Source organism: Manacus vitellinus, unplaced genomic scaffold (genome assembly GCF_001715985.3).
Source record: "Manacus vitellinus isolate BGI_N305 unplaced genomic scaffold, ASM171598v3 scaffold_13_pilon, whole genome shotgun sequence".
Taxonomy (NCBI): domain Eukaryota; kingdom Metazoa; phylum Chordata; class Aves; order Passeriformes; family Pipridae; genus Manacus; species Manacus vitellinus.
The window spans coordinates 10,123,004-10,145,204 of record NW_021938999.1 but is presented as its reverse complement, the minus strand read 5'-3'; the positions used below and the strand labels follow the sequence as shown (position 1 = coordinate 10,145,204).

The window sequence follows — 22,201 nt, the reverse complement described above, 5'->3', positions numbered from 1 at the left end:
TAATGGCTTTAAACTAAAGGAGGGTAGATTTGACTATGCATAGGGAAGACATTTTTATGATGAGGGTGTTGGAACGCTGGAATAGGTTGCCCAGGGAAATGGAGATGCCCCATGCCTGGAAATACTCAAGATCAGGTTGGACAGAGCTCTGAGCAAGTTTTGTTGAAGATATCCCTGCTTGTTGCAGGGGGTTGGACTAGACGGCCTTTCAAGGTCCTGTCCAACTCAAACTAATCCATGATTCTATGATTATGATCCCGTTTCAAGTATCCAGGTCCATGTCTAGTTTTCTCAGTACAGTTTTTTTTGCTCTTTAATTTTTATCTCCAAAATTACTCAAACATGTATATGCATCCTCTGCTGTGTAGCTACAGTTTCTTTTAGAACAGTGTTCAGGTCTTCATCCTAATGCAGGGTAATAACCAGTGTATTGCTTATGCTGCTAACACCTGCTAGCTGAGATGAACAAAGTACTTCATATGTTGTGTAATCTGTACTGTTCTGAGCTGAAGATTCAGAAGCTTGAAGTTTTATGAATTAAAAGATTGAGTTCAGATATGAACAGTAAAATTCTCGTTCATATAAACATGCAGTGAATTTTCTTCTTAGTGGAATGTGGGATTAACAGGGCTGCAATATGAAACCAGTTTTAGGAGGATAGGAAATTCAGTACCTCTGTATTGTGTCTTACCAAGAGTTCAAAAGCCACAAGTCTGTCTGCATTTCTTGTCAGTTATAAGGCAAAGTATTTTTGTGTGTTCTACTGTGTTTTGTTTTTTAAATGGAAGTTGACATTTTAATGTAATCTCTTGAGTTTTCAGAAGGACACCAAGCACTATGCAGTGCTTCTAACACTGCAGAGAAAGCACACGACTTGTGTGGTGCTCGAAAACTTTAGGTATCTGAAACAACCCTGACCATTGATAGTGCAAGTTAAAGAGTCTTCCTCCATTCTTCAAATCAGGACATCCATGAGGAAAACAATTTAAAAAGTAGCTAAGCAGAGCTTTTTAACCAAATCATGATGCTTAACAAGTTTGATTACCTGTAAACTTTTTGCCGTCCAACTTTTGATTTCATTGTGTTTTTTTACTTGTCATTACAGTTATTGCACAGCTGAGACAAAAGCTTGAAAAATTACAGAGCAGCAAACTTCCAGAAAGTTTTAGAGTTCCATATGATCCTGGGCTAAGAGCAGGAGCCCTGGTGGTAAGTATATTCTGAGTTTCTGAAAATCCTTTTTAAAAAAAGTGTATTTGCAAGTATGTGTCATTTGGTAAAAAATCTTGCTAATATGTCTAAAGGTCTTATTTCAGTGTGAACATGATGCCATTTCATGGACTCAGTAAGTTTTTGTTCCCGGAGCTATTACAATTTTTCTAAGTGTAATGATATGCCACTGTGTGCTACAAAAAATGCAACCCATGAAATTCTAATCATTAAATGGCAATTATAATTTTTCCATTAGTTTAATCCAGGATATGTAGTGAAAGGAAATTGGATCATGCATTTGCTATGCAAAATGAGGTGTGGGTAAAGAGGCACAGTGAAGATCCTTGGAGTCACTTGATGTGCAGCAAGGACCCCACAAGAAAAGAATCTCTTGATTTTTCTCTAAGCCAAGGACCATCCAACTTAAGGAATTGCTGAATAGCCAGGTACTATTTGGGTATTAGGTATCATCAGGTCTAGATATGGCCATGTTTCTGTTAAATAAACCTGTGCCTTGGTAAGCAGGCTATAGGCTCATCTATCTTCAAACTGAGAGAATTAAACACTTCCCAGTTGTGCATGGCTGAGGTACTAGTCTAAACCAAGTATTAGAAGCAAAATCAGTGTGTTTCTAGAAAGTTCAAAGATTTAAAAACTTCTTTCCTTTTTCAAACCAAGGATGGTAAAAACTGTTTTGCTTTAAACTGCAGGCTCAGAACTTCAGTTTATGAAATGTGAATATTCTAAAATACTCATCTCCTATGTCATCTCTCTCTATCAGCTCTCAAACACTAATGTGCAGTTGCTTATTTTTTTGTTTTAGATGGCTTTATTGTACACAGTAATGTTCAACCATGAATCAGGAGTTCCAGAATAGAAAGTATTGCATACTGCAGTTGTATTAGCCATAATTACTGGAGAAAACATTTGAAGTAATGCAGTTTCACTCATTGCAATGCTGAATTTATCAAGATTAAAAATGTAATAAAACTAGGGAATTAATTTTCTTATTTTACAAATTATGATGTTACATTAGTTTTAAAAATGCCATTTTCTCCATGAATTTGACCAATTTGCTAAGGGAATTGAGTCAAGCAATATGGAATGTAGTTGCTAGGAGTCACAAGGGTGGATAATGTGGTAAATTGCATTGGACAATGATTATGTTCTGTTTTTGCAAAGCACTTATTGAAGTCCTGTTTTGAGGGTCCATATTTGCCAGTTTTGTCAGGATCTCTATTCCTAATTAAATCTGTATAAAGCAGATTTACATGCCAAATCCAGTTTTGGAGAGTCAAGATACACTTTTTCCTTTATCATGGGCAGTGGTTAAAAGTTGTGCAGGTTCAGTAAGGCTTTATATGGCAATTGAACACTGTTCCTTACATGTACTTTCAGTGTGTTTTTTGTGGTATAATTGATTGGAAGTTGATAAACTATTCTGTAGCTGCTGTGTAAAAAGGTTAGTTGTGTTGACATTGGAGTACAATGGCTAGCAAGCAATAAATGTGTCTTTCACAGATAGAAAAATGTAAAGTAATGGCATCTAAGAAGAAGCCCCTCTGGCTTGAGTTTAAATGTGCAGATCCAACAGCTCTGTCAAATGAAACCATAGGCATAATCTTCAAACATGGAGATGACCTCCGTCAGGACATGCTTATTTTACAGGTATGATAGCTAAAACATATAAAGTAAATAATGTGAATATTTTAAAATATTTTAACATAGTTTTCCTTTTCGAAAGTATGAGTACCTTATCTTTACTGTCCATATGAAATATGAGGTTGTCTTTTGTTTTTTAAACTGTGTATGGCAAGGTTCTTATCAACATTGGATCATCTTTCTTGTACTGCAGTTTCTTATGTTACTGTTTTGTGGATTAATGCCAACGGGATGGGGAAAGAGGAAGAGTGAAAGCAAGAAAACTTGTGAGTTGAGCTAAAAACTGTTTAGTAAGCAAAGGAGAAGTGGAAGAAAAGAGAAAGAAAACAAAACAAGTGATGCTAAGGCAGTCACTCACCACATCCCATGGGTAGACCAGTGTCCAGCCAGTTCCTGCACAGGGGATGGTTAACCTACCTAACCCCCTTCCTCCCTCTTGTATTGCTGAGCATGGAGTATTACTTTGGTTGGTTTGAGTCATCTGCCTGGCTGTGTCCCCTCCCAACCTCTTGTGCCCTCCCTGATCTAGTCACAGTGAGGCAGAGTGAAGAACAGGCAGCACTGACGCTCAGCACACACTCTTCAGCAATAGCTGGGACATCAGTGTGTTCCCAGCATTGCTTTGATCACCAGCCTAAAACTCAGCACCATACAAGCTGCTCTGAAGAAAATGAGCTTCATCCCAGCTAGACCCATCCATACTGTAACCCTGTTTTTTCCTGCCATATGCCATACATCACATCTGGGTGTTCTAGAGATGGAATCTTACTTCGGGAAAGACGACCTGTTTTTCTGATGAAGCGTTTTTATCATTTATTTATGCAATGGGTGAAGTTAAATGAAAAAGAAATTGGTAGGTAGCATTACTGTAGTAATATTTCAGTGATTGTTATGAAAACTGGTTTGTTAGTACTTTTGGGGATACTTATGGGGAAAAATGGACATCCTTACTAATGTATTCAACCTCACAGCATATGTAGAAATTATACAATATATTTATTAATACTTTATAAAGGGGTAGAGATTGCCCAGTCACAGGACAGATGAGGAAGTACAAACCCTGGTTCTGTAACTGATAATCTTGAATGGCTGCACACTTTCTGTATTTGTCTCTTAATCTGTCCAATAACCATGTAAATTTAGCCCCATCTCAGAAATCTGGGTAGTGTTATTTGTATGAGTAAGACATAACATTCAAATAATCTGAAATAACTTAGCATATACTTTTTTTTTTTTACTAGATTCTTCGAATTATGGAATCCATTTGGGAAGCAGAATCCTTGGACCTCTGTTTGTTACCGTATGGTTGTATTTCTACAGGGAACAAAATAGGTATGTGATCACACTGTAATTAGAAATTCAAAATATCATATTTACCAAAGTTGTGTATGGGAGAACTATTCTGATATGTACTGTAGTCCTAAGATAAATAGAACTTTATTACATTGTCTGTGAGCAGCCTTTGTTTGCGTCTTGGCAGTGATTTCTGCCCTTCTGATGGATGTCCTTGAGCTGCTGCACTGCACCAGCTTAACTGTGGTTCCTGTGCAACTCCAACTGGGTGGTGCTGCAAGTTTCTCTTTAATAACAATATTTAATAGGAAACAGTGGTGAAAGTGAGTGACTTATTCAAGATGTGTTTTAACGTGTTGATAAGAATGAAACAGAGAAAAGAGCAAAACATCTACATTTTTTTCATGACCTAAAGCTTCATACCCTATACTACATAGAAGCAACAACGTGATGATCTATTTTTCAGAATTCATAGTGAGAGAAATCAAGTAAGAAATCCCAGTAAAATGAAGAACTCTTTTTAATATACATGTGTAATGCACTTGCTCTCTAAAATCCATTGGCAAATAAAATTTCAGCATATCTCAGTAACACAGGAAACCCAAACTCACTGATAAAATACCTGGTAGTGTGTTATAAGAGGGTTTCCTTTCTCCTAATATAAATGTTTTAAAATTGAATAATACATATTGATAGAATTTTAATAATAAAGGAAATGGAACATTGTAAATCAGAATACTAATTAAATATAAGGAGGATTGTGGTTTTTTCCCTCTTCTAGATATGGTAAAATAAACCTAATATTTTAGAGAGATTTTTAGGATTTTGTATGATTTTGTTTAAAATCATCTTAAGGCAGTGTAATTTATTGAAAAAATGGAGGACGAAAGAGAAGTTCTGCTATTGATCCCAGCATTCTCATATTCAAGCTACAGACTTAATTATTCTTTCATGAATTCTTAATTGATTCCCCATTCCTTTGTCTCTTTAAGGAAATAATTTTTTATTTTCCTATATGCGTGGAAGAGATGTAAGAATTTAGCCTCCTTTTAGCACCACAGTAGGGGCATGGTTAATCATGTAAACACTCCTGCTTGGCTTGCTGGGAATACCTGCAGCCTAAATTAGTAATACCCAATATTGGACACTTTGATGTAGAGCTTATGCTTGTTTGGAACAAAACCAAAGAGTAGTGGTATGCAAATCTTCTTTCACAATATTCACACGCAGTCTTCTTACAAGCTTCTTCTTCCCTCCCTCCTAATATTTCTGTGGAACTTGGGCAGTTTCTGTGTGTTGGCACAAGGACAGTATCCCATGCTACACTGAACACAGGGTGAAACAGGTGTCTTACACCTGGGGCTGGCATCCCCTCCCTTGTAGGGCTTTCTCAGTCTGTTAAAGACATCTGCATTCAGTGCAGTTTGTAATTTTGGAAACGTGTCCTCTCCACTGCTGCTGCCAAGTAGACTTCTGCTCTATAAAAGGAATTTTCTCTTCTATGTATCACTAGTAAAAGACCATACCCTGTTCTCTTGCCCTTTGACACGTCTGTATGTTCCTAGCTCTGCTAGACAATTATCACTACTTACTGTGCTGCATTCCTGCCGAATTTCAGGGCAGTTCAAGCTGGCTCTTAAAAAATCATCTGCTTTAGTACCACAGATCCCCAGAAACACATCACATAGTGCATTTACTGCTGCACTTCCTCCCAGCTGAGAACCTCTGTCCTAGTTAGAGAAGATGCCTCCTGCGCCAGCTCTGCAGCCCTGGAATCAAGGAGCTGTTGGCCGGTAGAGGGAGATTTCTGAGCACAGGCAGGGAAAACCTTTTCAACAGCTGGAATGTGATCTGGAGCTCACTCCCGGGAGGAAAACAACAACTTGGCAAGCACGGACCAAAATGCAGAGCTTTTTAGTTTGGTGGTCTTGACAGTGGGTTTCAGAGGTCATATTTCCACAATAGTTTTATTACAAACAAATCCAGGCCACTGTCAGGACAGAAGAGATACCTTCAGGGAGTATTCAGCCATGAATTCAGTCATGAGTGGAAGGCAGGAAGAGATTACTGCGTTGTTATTCTGTGACTGAAAAATTTGCACATAATGCAGTAATTGCAAAAAGGAAAAAGGTCTGTGAATAGAAATAAATTGATCTGTTTCAGAGTCAAACTGAAACGAAGTCAGAAACTGCTTTGAATTGCTTTGAGGAGAAAGGGATATTTTTCTTTGCTTGCTCATCTCTGAGCTGGACCTGAAGCTAGAAGACACTGTTAAACTTGAACCAGAGGAAGAAAATAAAATATTTCCAATTACCTGATAACCTCAGCTAAAATCTGACTCCCCCCCCATGCACGTATGCCCAGTCCAAGAGCAGACTGCATTTGCTAGTCTTGGCTACAGTGTAGAGTTGTGTTGCAGCCTCTGTTCCTGCATTTCCCTCTAGCTTCCCCTACATCACATGCTGTTTTGTCATGGACAGTATGAGGCCTTGTTTCTGCACCACGTTGCTGTGATGTGCCAATTTGCCTTGGCGAGGGTCTTTTCAGTTTTGGGACAGACCTGTGAGCCCTGACAGCCAGAGCTTTCCACCAGCAATCTCATTACCATTCCTCACTGTGTACTGGTATTTCTGAACTTTTCTGTGTATATGAACACTGAAGCTTAAGTTGGATTTACTGCAGGATAGCCAGCTCTGTTCCTCTGCCACAGCCCTGGCAACACTTGCATCCCTAGACTACTGCAACACTGAAGCTTTTCTTCAGCTCCTCGTATTTGTGAAATTGGAGAGAAGCTGCAGAGAATGTGAATGGGGCTCAGGACAGGAGTAGTTTCTCTCCTGGGGAAATGCCTTATGCAGAGGGTCCCCACTCATCATGTAATACTTTCCATTATAAAAGAGGAGGATTTTAGGATGCCAGGCTATTTGTGAGCTCTGGCTGGTTTCAGCTGGAAATGAACAAGAACCTTGCTTGTAAAATGAATGTCTGCTCACAGCCTATGAAGTTCTGTAGTCAATTTTAAAACCCAGTTTAAAATTTAATTTTGCATATTTTTAATATGCTCTGATATAAATTCAATAACTTCTTCTAACTTCTTCCTTACTTTCTCTAGGAATGATCGAAATTGTGAAAGATGCTACAACAATTGCCAAAATTCAACAGAGCACAGTTGGGAACACTGGTGCATTTAAGGATGAAATACTAAATCAGTGGCTCAAGGAGAGATGCATGATTGAAGAGAAGGTGAGTTTTTTGAATTTTTAAGTAGGATTTTCAGATGTACCCTACTGATTTAGGAGCATGGAGCACATATGTTTGTGTTTGTTACTTATGGGAGTTTGAAAAATCCATTTGTTTTCCCTGCACTCAGCTGCAGGTGTCTGTGAAAGAGCCTTAGCATCCAGCTGGCAGCCAGACTCCTGAGAGACAAGATGCTTTTGAAATTACTTCTTTGTCAGTGGAAGTTAGAAGTGATACATGAGGAGAAGATTGAAAGGACATCTGAGAACACTGAAAGTCAGTGTAGTTTTAGAGGATTTAGATACAGTTTTGGGTATTCACAAGTCCTTTGCATGGGCGGGTCCACTGACCAGCTAGAGCTTTCTGCCAGCCTTTCTTCCTCAGAATGTGTGAGCAACTGTGTGCTGCTTTTCTCTGTGCTGAGGGATAGAGCCTGCTCACACAGCTCAGTGTGGGGCTGTGATCGTGATCTCTGCTGTGCAGCAGTTTGTCTAACTGCTGATAGATACATGTCAACAGAAAGGTACATAACTCTGAGAATTATTGCATTTAGTGTCTAGCATTGAAGCATTTGTCAACTCTTAAGATTTATTTTTAGTTTCAGGCAGCTGTGGAAAGATTTGTTTACTCTTGTGCTGGATACTGTGTGGCAACCTTTGTACTTGGAATAGGTGACAGGCACAATGACAACATCATGATTACAGAAACAGGTGGGTTATTTTGTGAGAATTTCATAGAAGTATAGACTGTCTATACTTAACTAGATTTATTTTTCATTTTAATAAATAAGGCATTTAACAATGAATGAAGAGACACAATCCAGTTCTGTCAGTGTTGCTTACATGTTCAGGTCCTCCTGTGACATTGAAATGTATTGTCACCCCTGTTGGCCTTCATACAGGCTCTAGATATTATCATTAATAATGCCATTATTTTTCAAGGAGCAGTTTGATACAAACTAAGTCATGAGGAATATAAAACAGTGTTTTTTAGTGTCTACATCTAAGATCTAAACACCAGAAAAACTTCATAAAGCAGAAAGCTGATGATGTGTGGATGTGGTTCTGACAGAATTCTGTGGAACTGTATGTCAGAATTCAGATATTTTCACTTCTGAGGAACATAATTGCTTTATGTATTGTAAAAAAATCCTAGGAAATAATTGTACATGGAGTGTATTGGTTTTGCTGCTAAAGCCTGGGGAAAGTTGCAATCCTTCTGAAGAAACCCACAATTTTTTTGTACTATAAACTTTGGGAATTGTTTCTGTAGCTGCACATTGTTTCATACTAATTTTACTTACCTATGGAAGTCCCGGGAAGGACACCAGAACAAGCAGTACATATGAAGAAGTTTTTTTTGGCCTAAGGAATTCACTTTTAGTTTCATGATCCTCTTACTTCATAATTAGTCTTTAGGAAAATTAGGAAAATAGGGCTTAGTTAGAAGGCTGGATATGTAATATTCATCATATTATAGCTAAAATTTTACCAGTTGAAGGCTAGAGAGAAGTACCCTGAAGGCAGAAATTAGCTAATTGAAGACTACAGTAAAAAAGTTCAGCAGAAGTCCTTGAGGAAAAGACAACAAAGGAGTGCTTTAATTTCAACATTATATATAATATAATGCAGTGTTAGTTCCTATAGGCAGAACATGAGGCATAGGTCAGTAGACAGGGAAGCAGAGAAGTGTTATTCTGCTGTGGTCAGGAGCAGGTTTGCCTTTGAGTCTTTTATGGGATCTATCTTAAGCCTGAGAAGCCAGAAGGATGTCAGTCTGAGAGGTCTGCAGGGAGTCAGATTTGGTAGGTTGGGGGAGCTTGGAAGCTGGCTTAAAATAAGGATGTTCCACCTACAGATCACTCCTGAGTATCATCTTACATAATTCGATGTTTTATCTTTTTTTATACAAGTGTCACTGTTACAAATCTGTGTTTTTAAGTAACCATATTCTTTTATCCTTAACGTGGCTGCCAGGGAAAGTAATGAAGTGATCTGAAGAGTAGCAGCAAATTCCAGTCCTGTAGGTGTAGAGGTCCTTAAAAGGAAAATTTTTCATTGCTTTTGTGGGAACTGATACCCTGCTGCTCTCTCAAAGCTATCAAAAGGGTGACAATATAGAGTTACTCTGCACATACAGAGTGGTTTAGAAATTGCTAATGCAGGTCTGTGAGGAAGAAGCATGTTGTAGTCAATGACATATGCCAAGGAGATGGGTGGTACCAGAATCCCATGGGTATTTGAAACACAACCCTCAAGCCTTTTCCATGTAGTGATTGTTATGGATCTGAGGCACAGGCTTTCCTTGGTTGATTTTTAAAAAGCTGTGAGTGTATGTTTAGAAAATACAACAGCTCTGCTGGGTTTTTAACAACTGCCAAAGATAAATAAAAAGTAATTTTGCCAAAAGGACAGAATTATCTATTTTAAGAAAAAAAAAAAAAAAGAGAGAAAATTGTCTTTTCTGCTGAACTAAAGAGTGATCATATATACCAAAAAAAGAGGGTTTGGAACTACTGTAAATAGAAGTAAGTGTTCTTGGCATTTTATTGTATTTGAGTGTGACTCTGACTTCTTCTTCTCTTTATGAAGGTAACCTTTTCCATATTGATTTTGGCCATATTCTTGGGAATTATAAAAGCTTCCTTGGAATTAATAAGGAGAGAGTTCCTTTTGTGCTGACTCCAGATTTCCTGTATGTCATGGGGACTTCCGGAAAGAAGACAAGTCTCCATTTCCATAAATTTCAGGTAAAAGAATGAGTATCTAGCTGCAAATCAATTAAGCAATGTTTTTTTTATCCTCTGAAATGAACATTAGTGCCTTGGTTTTCAAAGATCTAGGCTCCTTGGCATTATGCTAGTAAAATGTAATGAATCATAATACAATTCTGGGATATTTTAAGCCCAACTAAGAGCAAAAATTATTTGTAGGATTATGGGAAATAGAATTCAAACATCCACAAAGCCACATTGAAAAGCTTGTTAGCAGCAGACCAGATAAGCAGTGCTTTCATTGTTTCTTATCTCGATTGAAAATACTTTGCAGAGGGCTTCAGTGCTTGTGAAGTTAGAGGAAACTCATGGCACTAAGCAGAGCCTCTGTATAGTGCAAGCAGGTGTGAGGCATTCCTCAGCTGGCCTTACTAGTGATTCCCTACTGATTCTGCTCTTGAGTTTTAGTGGTCAGACTGCTGCATCTGAATAAAAATCTGTAGTGACCCTAAGCTATGTCAGATGCTGGTTTTGTGAAATGGATGGATAGATTTTAACTCTGAAAGAAAAGAATGGTGTTAAAAAATCTATTCAGTTGCAGCTTCTATTTGAAATTGAGCACTTCCAAAACACTTGTGATTATTCAAGCAACTGTAGGACCTGGGCAAAGAGGGAGCAAAGCAAAATGCTGTTCAGCATGTTTAGTGAAGTGGTTGAGAGCATGGCTAGTCTGAAGTAAATGTATGTCTGCAGTGTTATTCCTGTTGTCATCTTTTAGAGGCTTCAAATAAGTGCCTGATTTAGAAAGCAGGTTCCTTACAATATCAAAAGAAAAGTCTCCTGCAGAGTGTGAGTCAAAGCAAAAGCCTAACTTTTATGTTCTGGATTTGCTGTGGGTGAACCAGTCCCAGTCAGGGGTCTGGTTTTCTAACCTGAGTACCTAATTAAGATTCTCACTGTTGGATGGTGACTATGTCCCTCTGAACATATACATGACTATATAGCAGATCTGGGTCCTACACACACACCTCCTCTCCCTTGCAATTGTGTATGATGAACAATGTGAACTGTCCTAAGATAAGAACACCAGGTGGGTCCTCGCTGTAACGACTTTAGCAGTTGTATCTCCGTGTGACCGGATCTCTCACTCATATAAAACTGAGTGTTCCCCATTTAACAGCTGGATATACCCTGCAGGTGTCCCTGCCAGGGGTGGAAGCTGCCTGCAGCCTCGGGAGACCAGTTTGCCCAGTTGGCCCAGTTTTTGTACCCTTTTGCAGGACAATGTATACCAAAATCAGAGGATGTGTACCAAAGTTGATCACAGTCATCATTGCTCACCCATCTCTGGAATCCTTTCATTATGTGAGCATCCAGACAGTTCCTCCTGCAATTCCCACCTGGTATTCTTATCTTAGGACAAATCACATTGTCCACCAGAGACAGTCACAAGGGAGGGAGAGGGTGTGTGTGTAGGGGGAAAGGACCCACAAAAAGACCCAACTATCTTTTCATTGAAGTCACTGCCCACACTTCTGAAAATAACTGAAGAACCAAGTACAATATTTGAGTCTTCACTTTGCAAGGACTAGCTTTATCACAGTGCAACTGTTTTGAAGGGAGCTTGTAGCTCAAAAGATTTAAGGATGGGAAGGGGATGCTGAGCCCATGCTCTCAAGAGAAGCCTGTGAGCTGTGCTGCCTACGGGAATGATGCTGTTGCTGCAGATGTAGCCATGTGCAAGTGAGGGGCTGAAACACCACTCTCGGGTGTGTTATTTCAAAGAAGACCTCTTTTCTGGAAGCAGAAAATAGTTCAAGTGTGAAAGTGGACTTTCAAACAGAGTTGAAAGACCTGTTGATGTCTTCAGTGAATTAAAGTTGTGTTCGTATATGTGGATCATCTGGCTCTTTAGGGAATATCTGACCTTTACTTCAGCAACCCAAATGCCAAAAGCAATTGGAGGTGATTTTGGTCTCAGCTTCTCTTCAGTATGTCATGCCTCCATCACCCTGTCTTAGATTTGACTGATACACATTTTGTTACTCTGGTACTAATTCTAAAATTAATTTCTAATTTCATCCCACTAATGCAGACATTTTAGGAATGCTGTGATAGCGCCACTGTCATTTCCGTTAGTGTCATTAGCAGATAAAAGGTGATTAATGTGCCTTGCCTTTGTGAACTGGGACCATGATATGTGACCTGGGCATTTTAAGTGAGATGATTTAGGCACGGGCAACAATTAACTCACCAAAAAATACAAGTTCATGTATAGTTATGCTGCAACAGCTACTCTTTATAAACCACTGTGGTAGTACAATAAAAGGCTTTTCCATCTCAAAGACCAGTAAAAAGGAAGTTAAAATACTTTCATACAAGCAAAACAGTAACATAGAGCAAGATCTGCATCACATATTTTGCTATAAAAAAGGTATGTGTTAATTACATGGCCAGAGTAAAAAAAATAAAATTATAGTTTCACTTTTCAACTAACTTGTTTCATTATATTTCCTAATACTGAGACATTCATTCAGCGTGCCTGCTGACTCATTCATGTATTAATGGAAAAGTCTCAGCATTTATCCTTCATTAATTTTTAAGAGCATCTCTCATTATTTTGTACTTGAACTGCATTAAAAGAGTTTGTACTTCAGAAGAATCCTTTGTTTTTTAAAGGCTTTGGTGTTTTTAATAACTTAAAATATCTACTTTTTAAAAATTTTATTTCTCTGTTACTGATTAGACACAGTCCATACAGATGTAGCCATAGCTCATACTACAGACGCCAGAGGAAGTTAAAATGACAATTAATTTTGTCTGGAATTCACTGCAGAAGAGTATAGTTTGTTATTAGTGAACTTCTGAGGCTGTCAATGGCCTGGCAACCTTTCTGGAACTAGCAATGAAGCTCCTTTCAATAGAAAGTTCTTAATCTAAATCTTGTTTCCATTTTTGTTTGTGATGATTTAATGAAAATTAGAGGCCAGAGGTTATTAATGACATCACAGAAATGCTTAGTAGGAAACACTATTTGATGGGGTTTGTCCTCATTGCAAACATATATTTAAGCATAACTTAATCCGAGAAGGTAAGTATTTTTCTCTTTTGTCTATGAATTTTTCAGCTGCCTTAGTACTGCCCAGATTTCTCTTGCTTTGTCATATGTGGTGGCAATTCCTTTCCAACCTTTGGCTGAAACCCACCAACTCTCTTACTCCAATGAACACATAACTTTTTCACTTCTTACTTTTAGAAACCCTTGAGAAAGCCTCATCTGAGATCTTCATAGTCTTTTTTGTGCTTTGTCCACCTACCTATTAATAATGTGCCTAAAATTATCTTTGATAGTTTTTGTATTAAATTTTTTGCATTAAATAATGCATTTTTATTCTATCATCATCCATACAGAAATGTAAAACCTTCTTTGGTGTAACTGTAAAGAGCTTTCATCTCTTTCAAAGGGTACAAAACACAGACTAACTCTTGTGACAAGATTTCCCTGTTTGAAGTTGATAATGCATAAGTAAAATTTCTTTTTCTTTTTTTTCTTATTTTTCCCCTGGTGTCATGGAGAGAAACTATTCCCTGTGATAAGATGATGGTGTTTTCTGTTGTAAATTGTACTTTGACCACTGCAATTTATCTTCTGCTTTGCTAGAACTAAACTAGCATTGGAGTTCATAAATATGATCTTATTTCAGGACAGAATTTTTTTGGAAACAGAGTGAAAAATTTTAGTTTCCAGGCAATAGGAAAGAAAAGAAATCGTACAGACAGTTCTTCAATACATCACCTTCCTTCCTTAATATCTTCCTGACCTGTCTGGTTGGGTGTCCTGGTGTTGCTCATGTGAACAGTGATAGATGTTAAGATTATTTGTGCATATCTTCCTGTTTCAGAGGACGAAAAAACCCACACAGCTTGTTAAATAAAAAAAAAAAGCATTCTAGAGGGCTGATGGGATTTGATGGAAGTTTACATTAAAATATTTAGATTTCCTAAGAATTCTTCGATAAATTAATATACAGTTGTGGAAAGGTTAAATTGAATATTTAATTGGGTAAAAATTAGCATTGCTTCAGCTTTGGTTTTATTAATAACAACCTTCATGGAGATATTTTTCATGTTTTTACATTACTGCATTGCAGGCCTAGTTTCTACTTGATTGATGATTGATGTCTTTTTTGCATTGTTCTTATTTCTAATAGTAAATGAGAAATAAATTTAATAAAAGAAATAATTTCAGCTTATATGTTAGTCACTTATCATTAAATATAATTTTAAAAAAGCATTGCATGTTTTTCCAAGCTGTAGATATTTCATTCTTCTTAAGCTTATGTTGTTAAGCATAGATTATTTATACATGGAAATGAAAATGCTATAAAAAAAGTCTGTGGAATCCAGTTTGACAGTACATAAAGATAGAAGTCCTACAGCAAGGCAGAGTGATGGTGTTTTCTGTTGTAAATTGTACTTTGACCACTGCAATTTATCTTCTGCTTTGCTAGAACTAAACTAGCATTGGAGTTCATAAATATGATCTTATTTCAGGACAGAATTTTTTTGGAAACAGAGTGAAAAATTTTAGTTTCCAGGCAATAGGAAAGAAAAGAAATCGTACAGACAGTTCTTCAATACATCACCTTCCTTCCTTAATATCTTCCTGACCTGTCTGGTTGGGTGTCCTGGTGTTGCTCATGTGAACAGTGATAGATGTTAAGATTATTTGTGCATATCTTCCTGTTTCAGAGGACGAAAAAACCCACACAGCTTGTTAAATAAAAAAAAAAAGCATTCTAGAGGGCTGATGGGATTTGATGGAAGTTTACATTAAAATATTTAGATTTCCTAAGAATTCTTCGATAAATTAATATACAGTTGTGGAAAGGTTAAATTGAATATTTAATTGGGTAAAAATTAGCATTGCTTCAGCTTTGGTTTTATTAATAACAACCTTCATGGAGATATTTTTCATGTTTTTACATTACTGCATTGCAGGCCTAGTTTCTACTTGATTGATGATTGATGTCTTTTTTGCATTGTTCTTATTTCTAATAGTAAATGAGAAATAAATTTAATAAAAGAAATAATTTCAGCTTATATGTTAGTCACTTATCATTAAATATAATTTTAAAAAAGCATTGCATGTTTTTCCAAGCTGTAGATATTTCATTCTTCTTAAGCTTATGTTGTTAAGCATAGATTATTTATACATGGAAATGAAAATGCTATAAAAAAAGTCTGTGGAATCCAGTTTGACAGTACATAAAGATAGAAGTCCTACAGCAAGGCAGAGTGCCTGAAGACTAGAGCTGTCAGAGGGAAATATTTCTTAGAACACCAGGCCTGAAAAATCTTCCTCGTTAAATAAACTGTCACCACTGCAAAGTTAATAGACATCTACACAAAATGAAGAGCAGTCCCCTGCTTTATCCAGTATCACTTTCCAGCCATGGTCTTTAAATGGGAACATCCCAATTGGAAAGGAAGACAATGACTTATTGCTGTCTCTTTTAACAGCCACAGGAAATTTTATGGCAAGGAAATTAATTTGAGATCTTGGTGAAGCTGAGATTTTTAGTGATTAATGTATGGTTAGGAAGAGCTGTTGCTTTGTACACCAAAACAGCACTCGTTGCCCCAGCGTGGGGTGATAAATGAAGTCACACTGAACACCAGATGCAGAGGTGAGCAGGTCGTGTCTCTGCTCAGGTGAGTGACTCTGTTGGGTCTCCTCCCTCTGACATGAGTGACTGAACAGCATTGGTTAATGGGAGTCCTGTGAAATTTCTGCCCCCATCCCTCTTGGCTCTTCTCATTAATTAACAAAAAACTCTTCTCTCTCGTAGGACATATGTGTGAAGGCTTACTTAGCTCTTCGACACCACACAAACCTGCTGATCATCCTGTTCTCCATGATGCTAATGACTGGAATGCCCCAATTAACCAGCAAAGAAGATATTGAATATATCAGGGATGCACTGACAGTAGGGAAGAGTGAAGAAGATGCCAAAAAGCATTTCCTTGATCAGATAGAGGTTTGCAGAGATAAGGGTTGGACTGTGCAATTTAACTGGTTTTTACATCTTGTGCTTGGAATCAAACAAGGAGTAGAAAAGCATTCTGCTTAATATTTTATGTAAATTAGCTGTGGGTGTGAATAAGAGGTTAGTGAATCTACATGTTATTTATGAATTCTGAATAAATGAGCAATCAAAATAGCCTTTACTTTGCTGGCAGCTTAAATGGATCATCTAAAAAGGCAAGGACTTTGCTCTGCCCCTCCAGAAGGTCTTCCTGCAGTTAATTTTTTTTTTTTAATTTTTAATGACACTTCAGGTTGCTGGATGAATTCTATTAACCAGTTGCTTTGCTGATGTGGCCTGCATTTTTCATGTTTTCTTTAGTAATAATTTCAGATAAATATGAGGAGCTTGAGTAAGATGGTAACCTACAAATCCCCTGTGACATTACCTTAATTGTTCATGACAGTCAAGTCCTTCAAAACCAGAAGAATTTATTTATAATCTATGGTTATAGTAAAATCCCTGTAGGCAGCCCATGCCTGTCTCAGGATGACTTACACTCAAGTGTTCTTAACCAACATCCTTCTCTTGTCCCTTCCTCAACATTTGTCTTTTCTGGACTTTTAATATGTTGTCAATAGAAAAGAGCTTTGGTTCTACCACTGGAGGAAATTGCCTTACTGTTACTGTAGCCTCCTGACACAGACAACTCAGCTTGACTGTCCTTCCTGCCAGGACAACTTCATAGTTACCTGGAAGTTCCTCAGGTTTGAACATGAAATTCTGAAGGTTTAATTATGAAAGATTTTTTTATTGTACTTTTTAATGGTGAACATCCATATTATATTAGAGATTCTATTCTTACTGTGAAGTTATTAAAATTTCACCTGTATAGTAAAAGCTTTGTAGGAAAAGCAGTGGTAATTCCTTATCCCTCAGAGAAAACTCCTTATATAAGAGTAATTGACATTTGACCAAATATTTGAGAAACCCAAAGTTATTTATTCTTTGGCGATATATTTTCAGGATATACCTAGAAGGAATTAAATGTAATCTTTCAAATTGTGTATATTTTGTTATTTATTTTTAAATTCCTTAAGAGACTATACTACTGAAAAGCTATTTATGAAAGAAAAAAATCCTTATCTTTAATTCCAATATTTAAACTTAAAAGAGGAGAAAATGGGCAGTGTTAAGTAGAATTTTAACTTTTCTACTGTAGGATGCCTGCAAATCATCAAGTCTGCCTATGGTAGGAAAGGAAAAAAGTATAGCCTGAATTAGTCTTCAATTTGAATTATTATAGTATACTTCCTGCTAATTGATTTTTACCAAAGAAAGAAGATGGCTTACAATATTGCTTTTTTGCACTTGTGCCCATGTAATTTCTTTCTTTATTGTAGTGTTACATGGCCTTTACATTACATATAAATGATTAACTGAATTTTTAAAATTCTGTTATCATTTGCTTTGATCATTTCTCAGAATAGTTATGATTTTAACTACTGTTACTACTGAGTGCATTCTTGAAGGATTTTTAATAAATGTACTGTAATTGGTGTCTCAGTTATGAGATGTAGCCAATCTATTTTTTTTAAATAGATGTTTAATTGGTTACTGTGCACAACTATTTTTGATGTATATGGTAGACTCTAGTTAAGGAAATCTATAAAGTTAAAATGTAGACTGTTTTGTTATTCTGCTACATTATTATTCTGTGCAAGGCTTAAGACCATACTGAAATGTAAACTAAATGGTGAATATTGTCTGTAAAATGATATTTTTAGATTTGTATTTTATAGATCTGAAATAAATGGACATGTTCTATTCATTTGATTATTATTTATGAAAAAGCAGCTTAGCCCAAAATACATGTAAATATTTTTTTATCCAGTTTCTTAAAGACTATTTAATCTCAGTTAGAAATCATATTCAAAGTCCCACTCAGAGGAATTGATTTAGTTCCATATTAGTAACTCTGTACGATGTCAAGTATCTTAAATTTTAATAGTGTATAGTATTAGAATTGCAGTTATTGTAATTGTAAAATTTGAATAGAATGTTGCCACTTTCTAAGAGCACTTTATTAATTCCTGGTTTGTTCTATAAAGAAAGAAGATTTTAGTAAGTTCCTGGTTTCAAAAAGTAAGTAGATCTACTGCTAAATTAACTCTAGCATGGGGAAATAAATGCTAATCATAACTTCAAAGGAAACGGCACTCTTGAAGCAGCTTGCATTTGCAGGAAAAAGTCTATGAGAGATCTGTACCCAGAGGAAAGCAGTTCAGTGCAAGACTAAACTTAGGCTGACGATTTTTATCAGCACTCTACAATGTGCTGTATTGAATTGTATACGTTTGTTACACACATCTGGAGCACCTCCGTGCTGAGCTAATTTGCAGACTCTTCATTGCTTTCCTTGCCCATGAAGCATATGGTTGGGCTGCCTGGGCAGTGCTAGGCTGCCTTGTGTCTTCTGAGTGCTGGATGTTTGCCAGCCTGACTTCTGGAGCTGCCAAATCTCCTTTTTACCTACAGAGCAAGCCCTGGGCACCGGCCCTGTGCTTGTACACAGCTGCACATTCGTACGGCCGGTTATCGGTTGGATTTCATGTCCCTCTGGAAAGCTCCACCCACAACTGACTTTGTTTCTGGCAAGCCCTGACACAAGGGAGAAACAGTGCAGAGATGTGGTTTGAGGCAGTGCAGCTTCCAGGTGGAGTGGAACTGCTTTTCAGGTGAGGAGGTGGGCATGAGTACACATCCCCATGTCCCAGTGCAGAACACGGCCGTCCCTGTCTGCAGTGGCAGCTACATACCCAAGGCCTGGAGAGCTGGAGCTTTAGCACAGACACCACTGCCAGGACAGGAGGCTGAACCAGAATTTCCTGAGTCTTCCAGTGCATAAACACACTGACCCTTCAGAATAGCTGGGGTTTAGGGGCTGTAAATCAGAAATGTAAATTAGTCACTAACCATATTTTTTAGAGGCTCTAACTAACACAGCATGCAGAGAGGTTTCAATTATCATCATTGTCTCCTGAGTCTTAAGATTATTTTTTGAAAATTGCTTTTAAGGGCTACTTTGTCTTTAAGATATGTTATATTTGCTTGGTAGCTTAATTCACATTACTACTGCACCTAACAGTGGAAATTTGAATCTATTCTTGGAGTCAGTTCCTCAGACTTGGTTGTGATTTGACATATGCTTTGGCTCCAGCAAGGTCATCAAGATGTTGGTTAGTGATGAGTGTGTCCCCAAGGCTCCATCCTAATTATATTCCAGGACAGGAAGAGAAGTTGAAATGGAGCTAAGATGTACAGCATGATTATATTTAGATCTTCATTGAAAACACTGTTTGCACTTGTTAGAGGTATTTAACTATCATTACCAGAGTATTTAGCCTCATTTAACATGTTTAACAGGGTTTTTTTTCTAAAATGTGATCAATTCTACAGAAATACAGATACAAACAACTGGTTGAGAAAAATATCAGTGGAAATTACAACTCTTATATTTTTCATTATAAACCTTTTTCCTGTCTACCAGCAGCATTCTGCAAATCCACATGAGTGCCAGGGATTATGTAGATTACAGACTCTGTGCTGATGACTTGATAATGTAGTTTGTGTAAAGTAGTCTTGAAAATAAGAAATTATTAAAATTAAAATCTGGGATACCAAAACACCTGCAGGGTCCGGTGTGCCCTTTGAGCATCCCAGTAGTACTAAAGTTTCTGAAAAGCACTGATGTGCTTTCATGAATCTTCTAATTGCAACTTACACAATGTATGTTAGAAACAACACTCTAGAAATCATTGATTCTCCTGGATAGAGGTCCGCAGGAAGAAATTGATGCTGTGCTTACCCCACTCTGCATTTTGGAGGCAGAACTAGCCAGAAAAGGCACTAATACATTTCTAAACTTTGTGGCACACTTAGAGAAAATAAGATTCATGCTGGAGAAGAGAAAGCAGAGAGAAAGAGAAACCTGTTTGTCTGCAGTTACATGGTTAATAACAAGGACTGACCAAAAATAAAAATGACATGGTTATACCCACGTGAGGTTTGTACATACTTATGTCATTAGAGAAGAGGGGAATTGGTGACTCGTTCTAGTCTGCTGATACAAGGAGACAGTCAGAAGGACATGGTTTTTCCTGGCTTTTTGAGCATCAGTAAGTCTCATACCCAGTAAGAGAGAGGCTGATGACCTGCCTGTTGATAATAAGCAAGTGGACACTTGACAGGAAAAACTTCCTTCCTACCCTGGGAATGGGGGTTTGTTGTTTCAGAGGGTGCCCAGCAGCATTCGGCATGGCAAGAGCCCTCCGCAGGCTGGGGAAGGCAGGGAGGCAGCGTTTAGAGAAAGATCTGCCGTTTCTCAGGTGTTCTCCTGGGGACGCAAAAGAAGAGGCTGTCACTTTGGAAACAGCAGCAGCACTGCCAAGAACATGTGCCAGTTAATTTTAGCTGACAAAAGAGACCTGTGTATGGCAGAAGTGCTGTATGTAGGAAGTGAGAGCACATCCCACATTCAGGTGCAATCACTCTGGTGTTCAGCATTAGGAGTCACTGTTTTTAAGTGCTGGTCACACTCTCAGAGCTGTCTTTGGTCTAGTGTCTATGGCCAGAGTTTACCACTGATCTATTTATTAGGTGCATGAAAAAAAAAGGAAAATAACACCCTGTAGATAGCAGCATTTCTTTATAAGATAAGCGTCAAGTAGATACACAAAGAAAGGTCAAATCTAATGTAATGAAGAATACCCAGGCAAGAGCCTTGAAAGGAGAAAGAAAATAGAAATGTTAATGACCAGTAGTACAAAACAGTTTTAAAACTACTGCTCAGACTTTGTAACAGATCCTCCTTTGCCTTTGAATGTATCTTCCTTTATCAAAACTTATCCTGCAAAAGGCTATGAGGCCTATGAATGTTTCATAACCTAAGAAATCTGCTCCCACAATGCAGTTCTATGATAGAGTTCATTAACAATTCAAGATATAGCCAGAGCTGAATTTTATTCAGTATACTTATAGTTAACTAACCTGAGATTAACCATAACAACAACAAAAGCAAAAAAAAAACCAAACAAAACCCCACAAACAACAAAACAAAACAAAAGGCAAAGAAACAACTGGTCTAGTGCTTCTTCCCCAAATCAACCAACAAGTGTCTGGGAGTGGCATTAAACTCATCACATGAGGAAGTTATTTCCCATCATGATGGAAATGCATTTTTCTCTGAAGCATTTGGAGATGGCCCCTGTCAGGAACAGGATACTGGCCTGGACAGACTCTGATGCAGGATGGCAGATGTTCTGCTCATCTGTCAGATGTCTGTACAAAAGAATCTTGGTGAAATAAACAGGTCTCCTCAGGAAATGCTCTCTCTCCAGCCAAAGCTATCCTTCATTTTGATGAAGTTCATGACAGGATCTCTCTTTTACAAACCTGCTTCTTTTCCACAGAATATTATGTATTTTCCAAACCTTGTAAAACAGTAATTCTGCCTACCTGGAAGATAAAACACCCAGGAGATCTCAGTAACTTTTAAGAAATCTGAAACCAAACCACTTCAGGCAGGGACCTTTCAATTCAAGCTGATGGCTCATGCAAAGGCATTACTCTTCATGCCACCACAAACCTTGCATTCTAGGGGGATGCTAATTAGCTACACATGTTAATTTTTCAGAGGACCATCTTTGGGATTCTGTCATTTCAACAGCACACCAAAGCAAGGGTGAAGAGTGGCTTCTAACAAGACCACAGGCTTGAAGGTCCTGTGGAGATTGCCACCAGCCTTGTGGGGAGTATGTGGCCACTGGGTGCAGCTGCAGCCTTCCCAGGGGAATGGGGACACGGTGACAGCAGTCCTGGCAAACATGGATGTAGAGTCAGGGTTTACGTGCCAGGATGAGCTGTGTGCTCTGAGTCTCCATTGGAAGATGCAAGCAAATACCTTCTTGGCAGATAAATGGGCTAGAAAGAGTTTATGACCTTGAGAATGTTCATAGCCATGAGTTACCATGTGGCAGTGTTTGCTAGATAA

General features: G+C 37.8%; 1 protein-coding gene across 3 annotated transcripts in view; it reads left to right on the top strand.

Moving 5' to 3' along the window:
• PIK3CG (phosphatidylinositol-4,5-bisphosphate 3-kinase catalytic subunit gamma) overlaps window positions 1-17,980 on the top strand; it is a 33,236-nt gene extending 15,256 nt beyond the window's left edge. For all 3 annotated transcript variants that reach the window (XM_018068043.3, XM_018068042.2, XM_008921318.3), the window contains 7 exons: window positions 1,106-1,209; window positions 2,734-2,880; window positions 4,116-4,206; window positions 7,280-7,410; window positions 8,006-8,117; window positions 9,999-10,156; window positions 15,973-17,980. In XM_018068043.3, the coding sequence (XP_017923532.1) occupies window positions 1,106-1,209; window positions 2,734-2,880; window positions 4,116-4,206; window positions 7,280-7,410; window positions 8,006-8,117; window positions 9,999-10,156; window positions 15,973-16,254 (1,025 nt within the window). In that variant the 3' untranslated portion in view covers window positions 16,255-17,980. The remainder of the gene's footprint in view (window positions 1-1,105; window positions 1,210-2,733; window positions 2,881-4,115; window positions 4,207-7,279; window positions 7,411-8,005; window positions 8,118-9,998; window positions 10,157-15,972) is intronic.
• The last annotated feature ends 4,221 nt before the right edge of the window (window positions 17,981-22,201 follow it).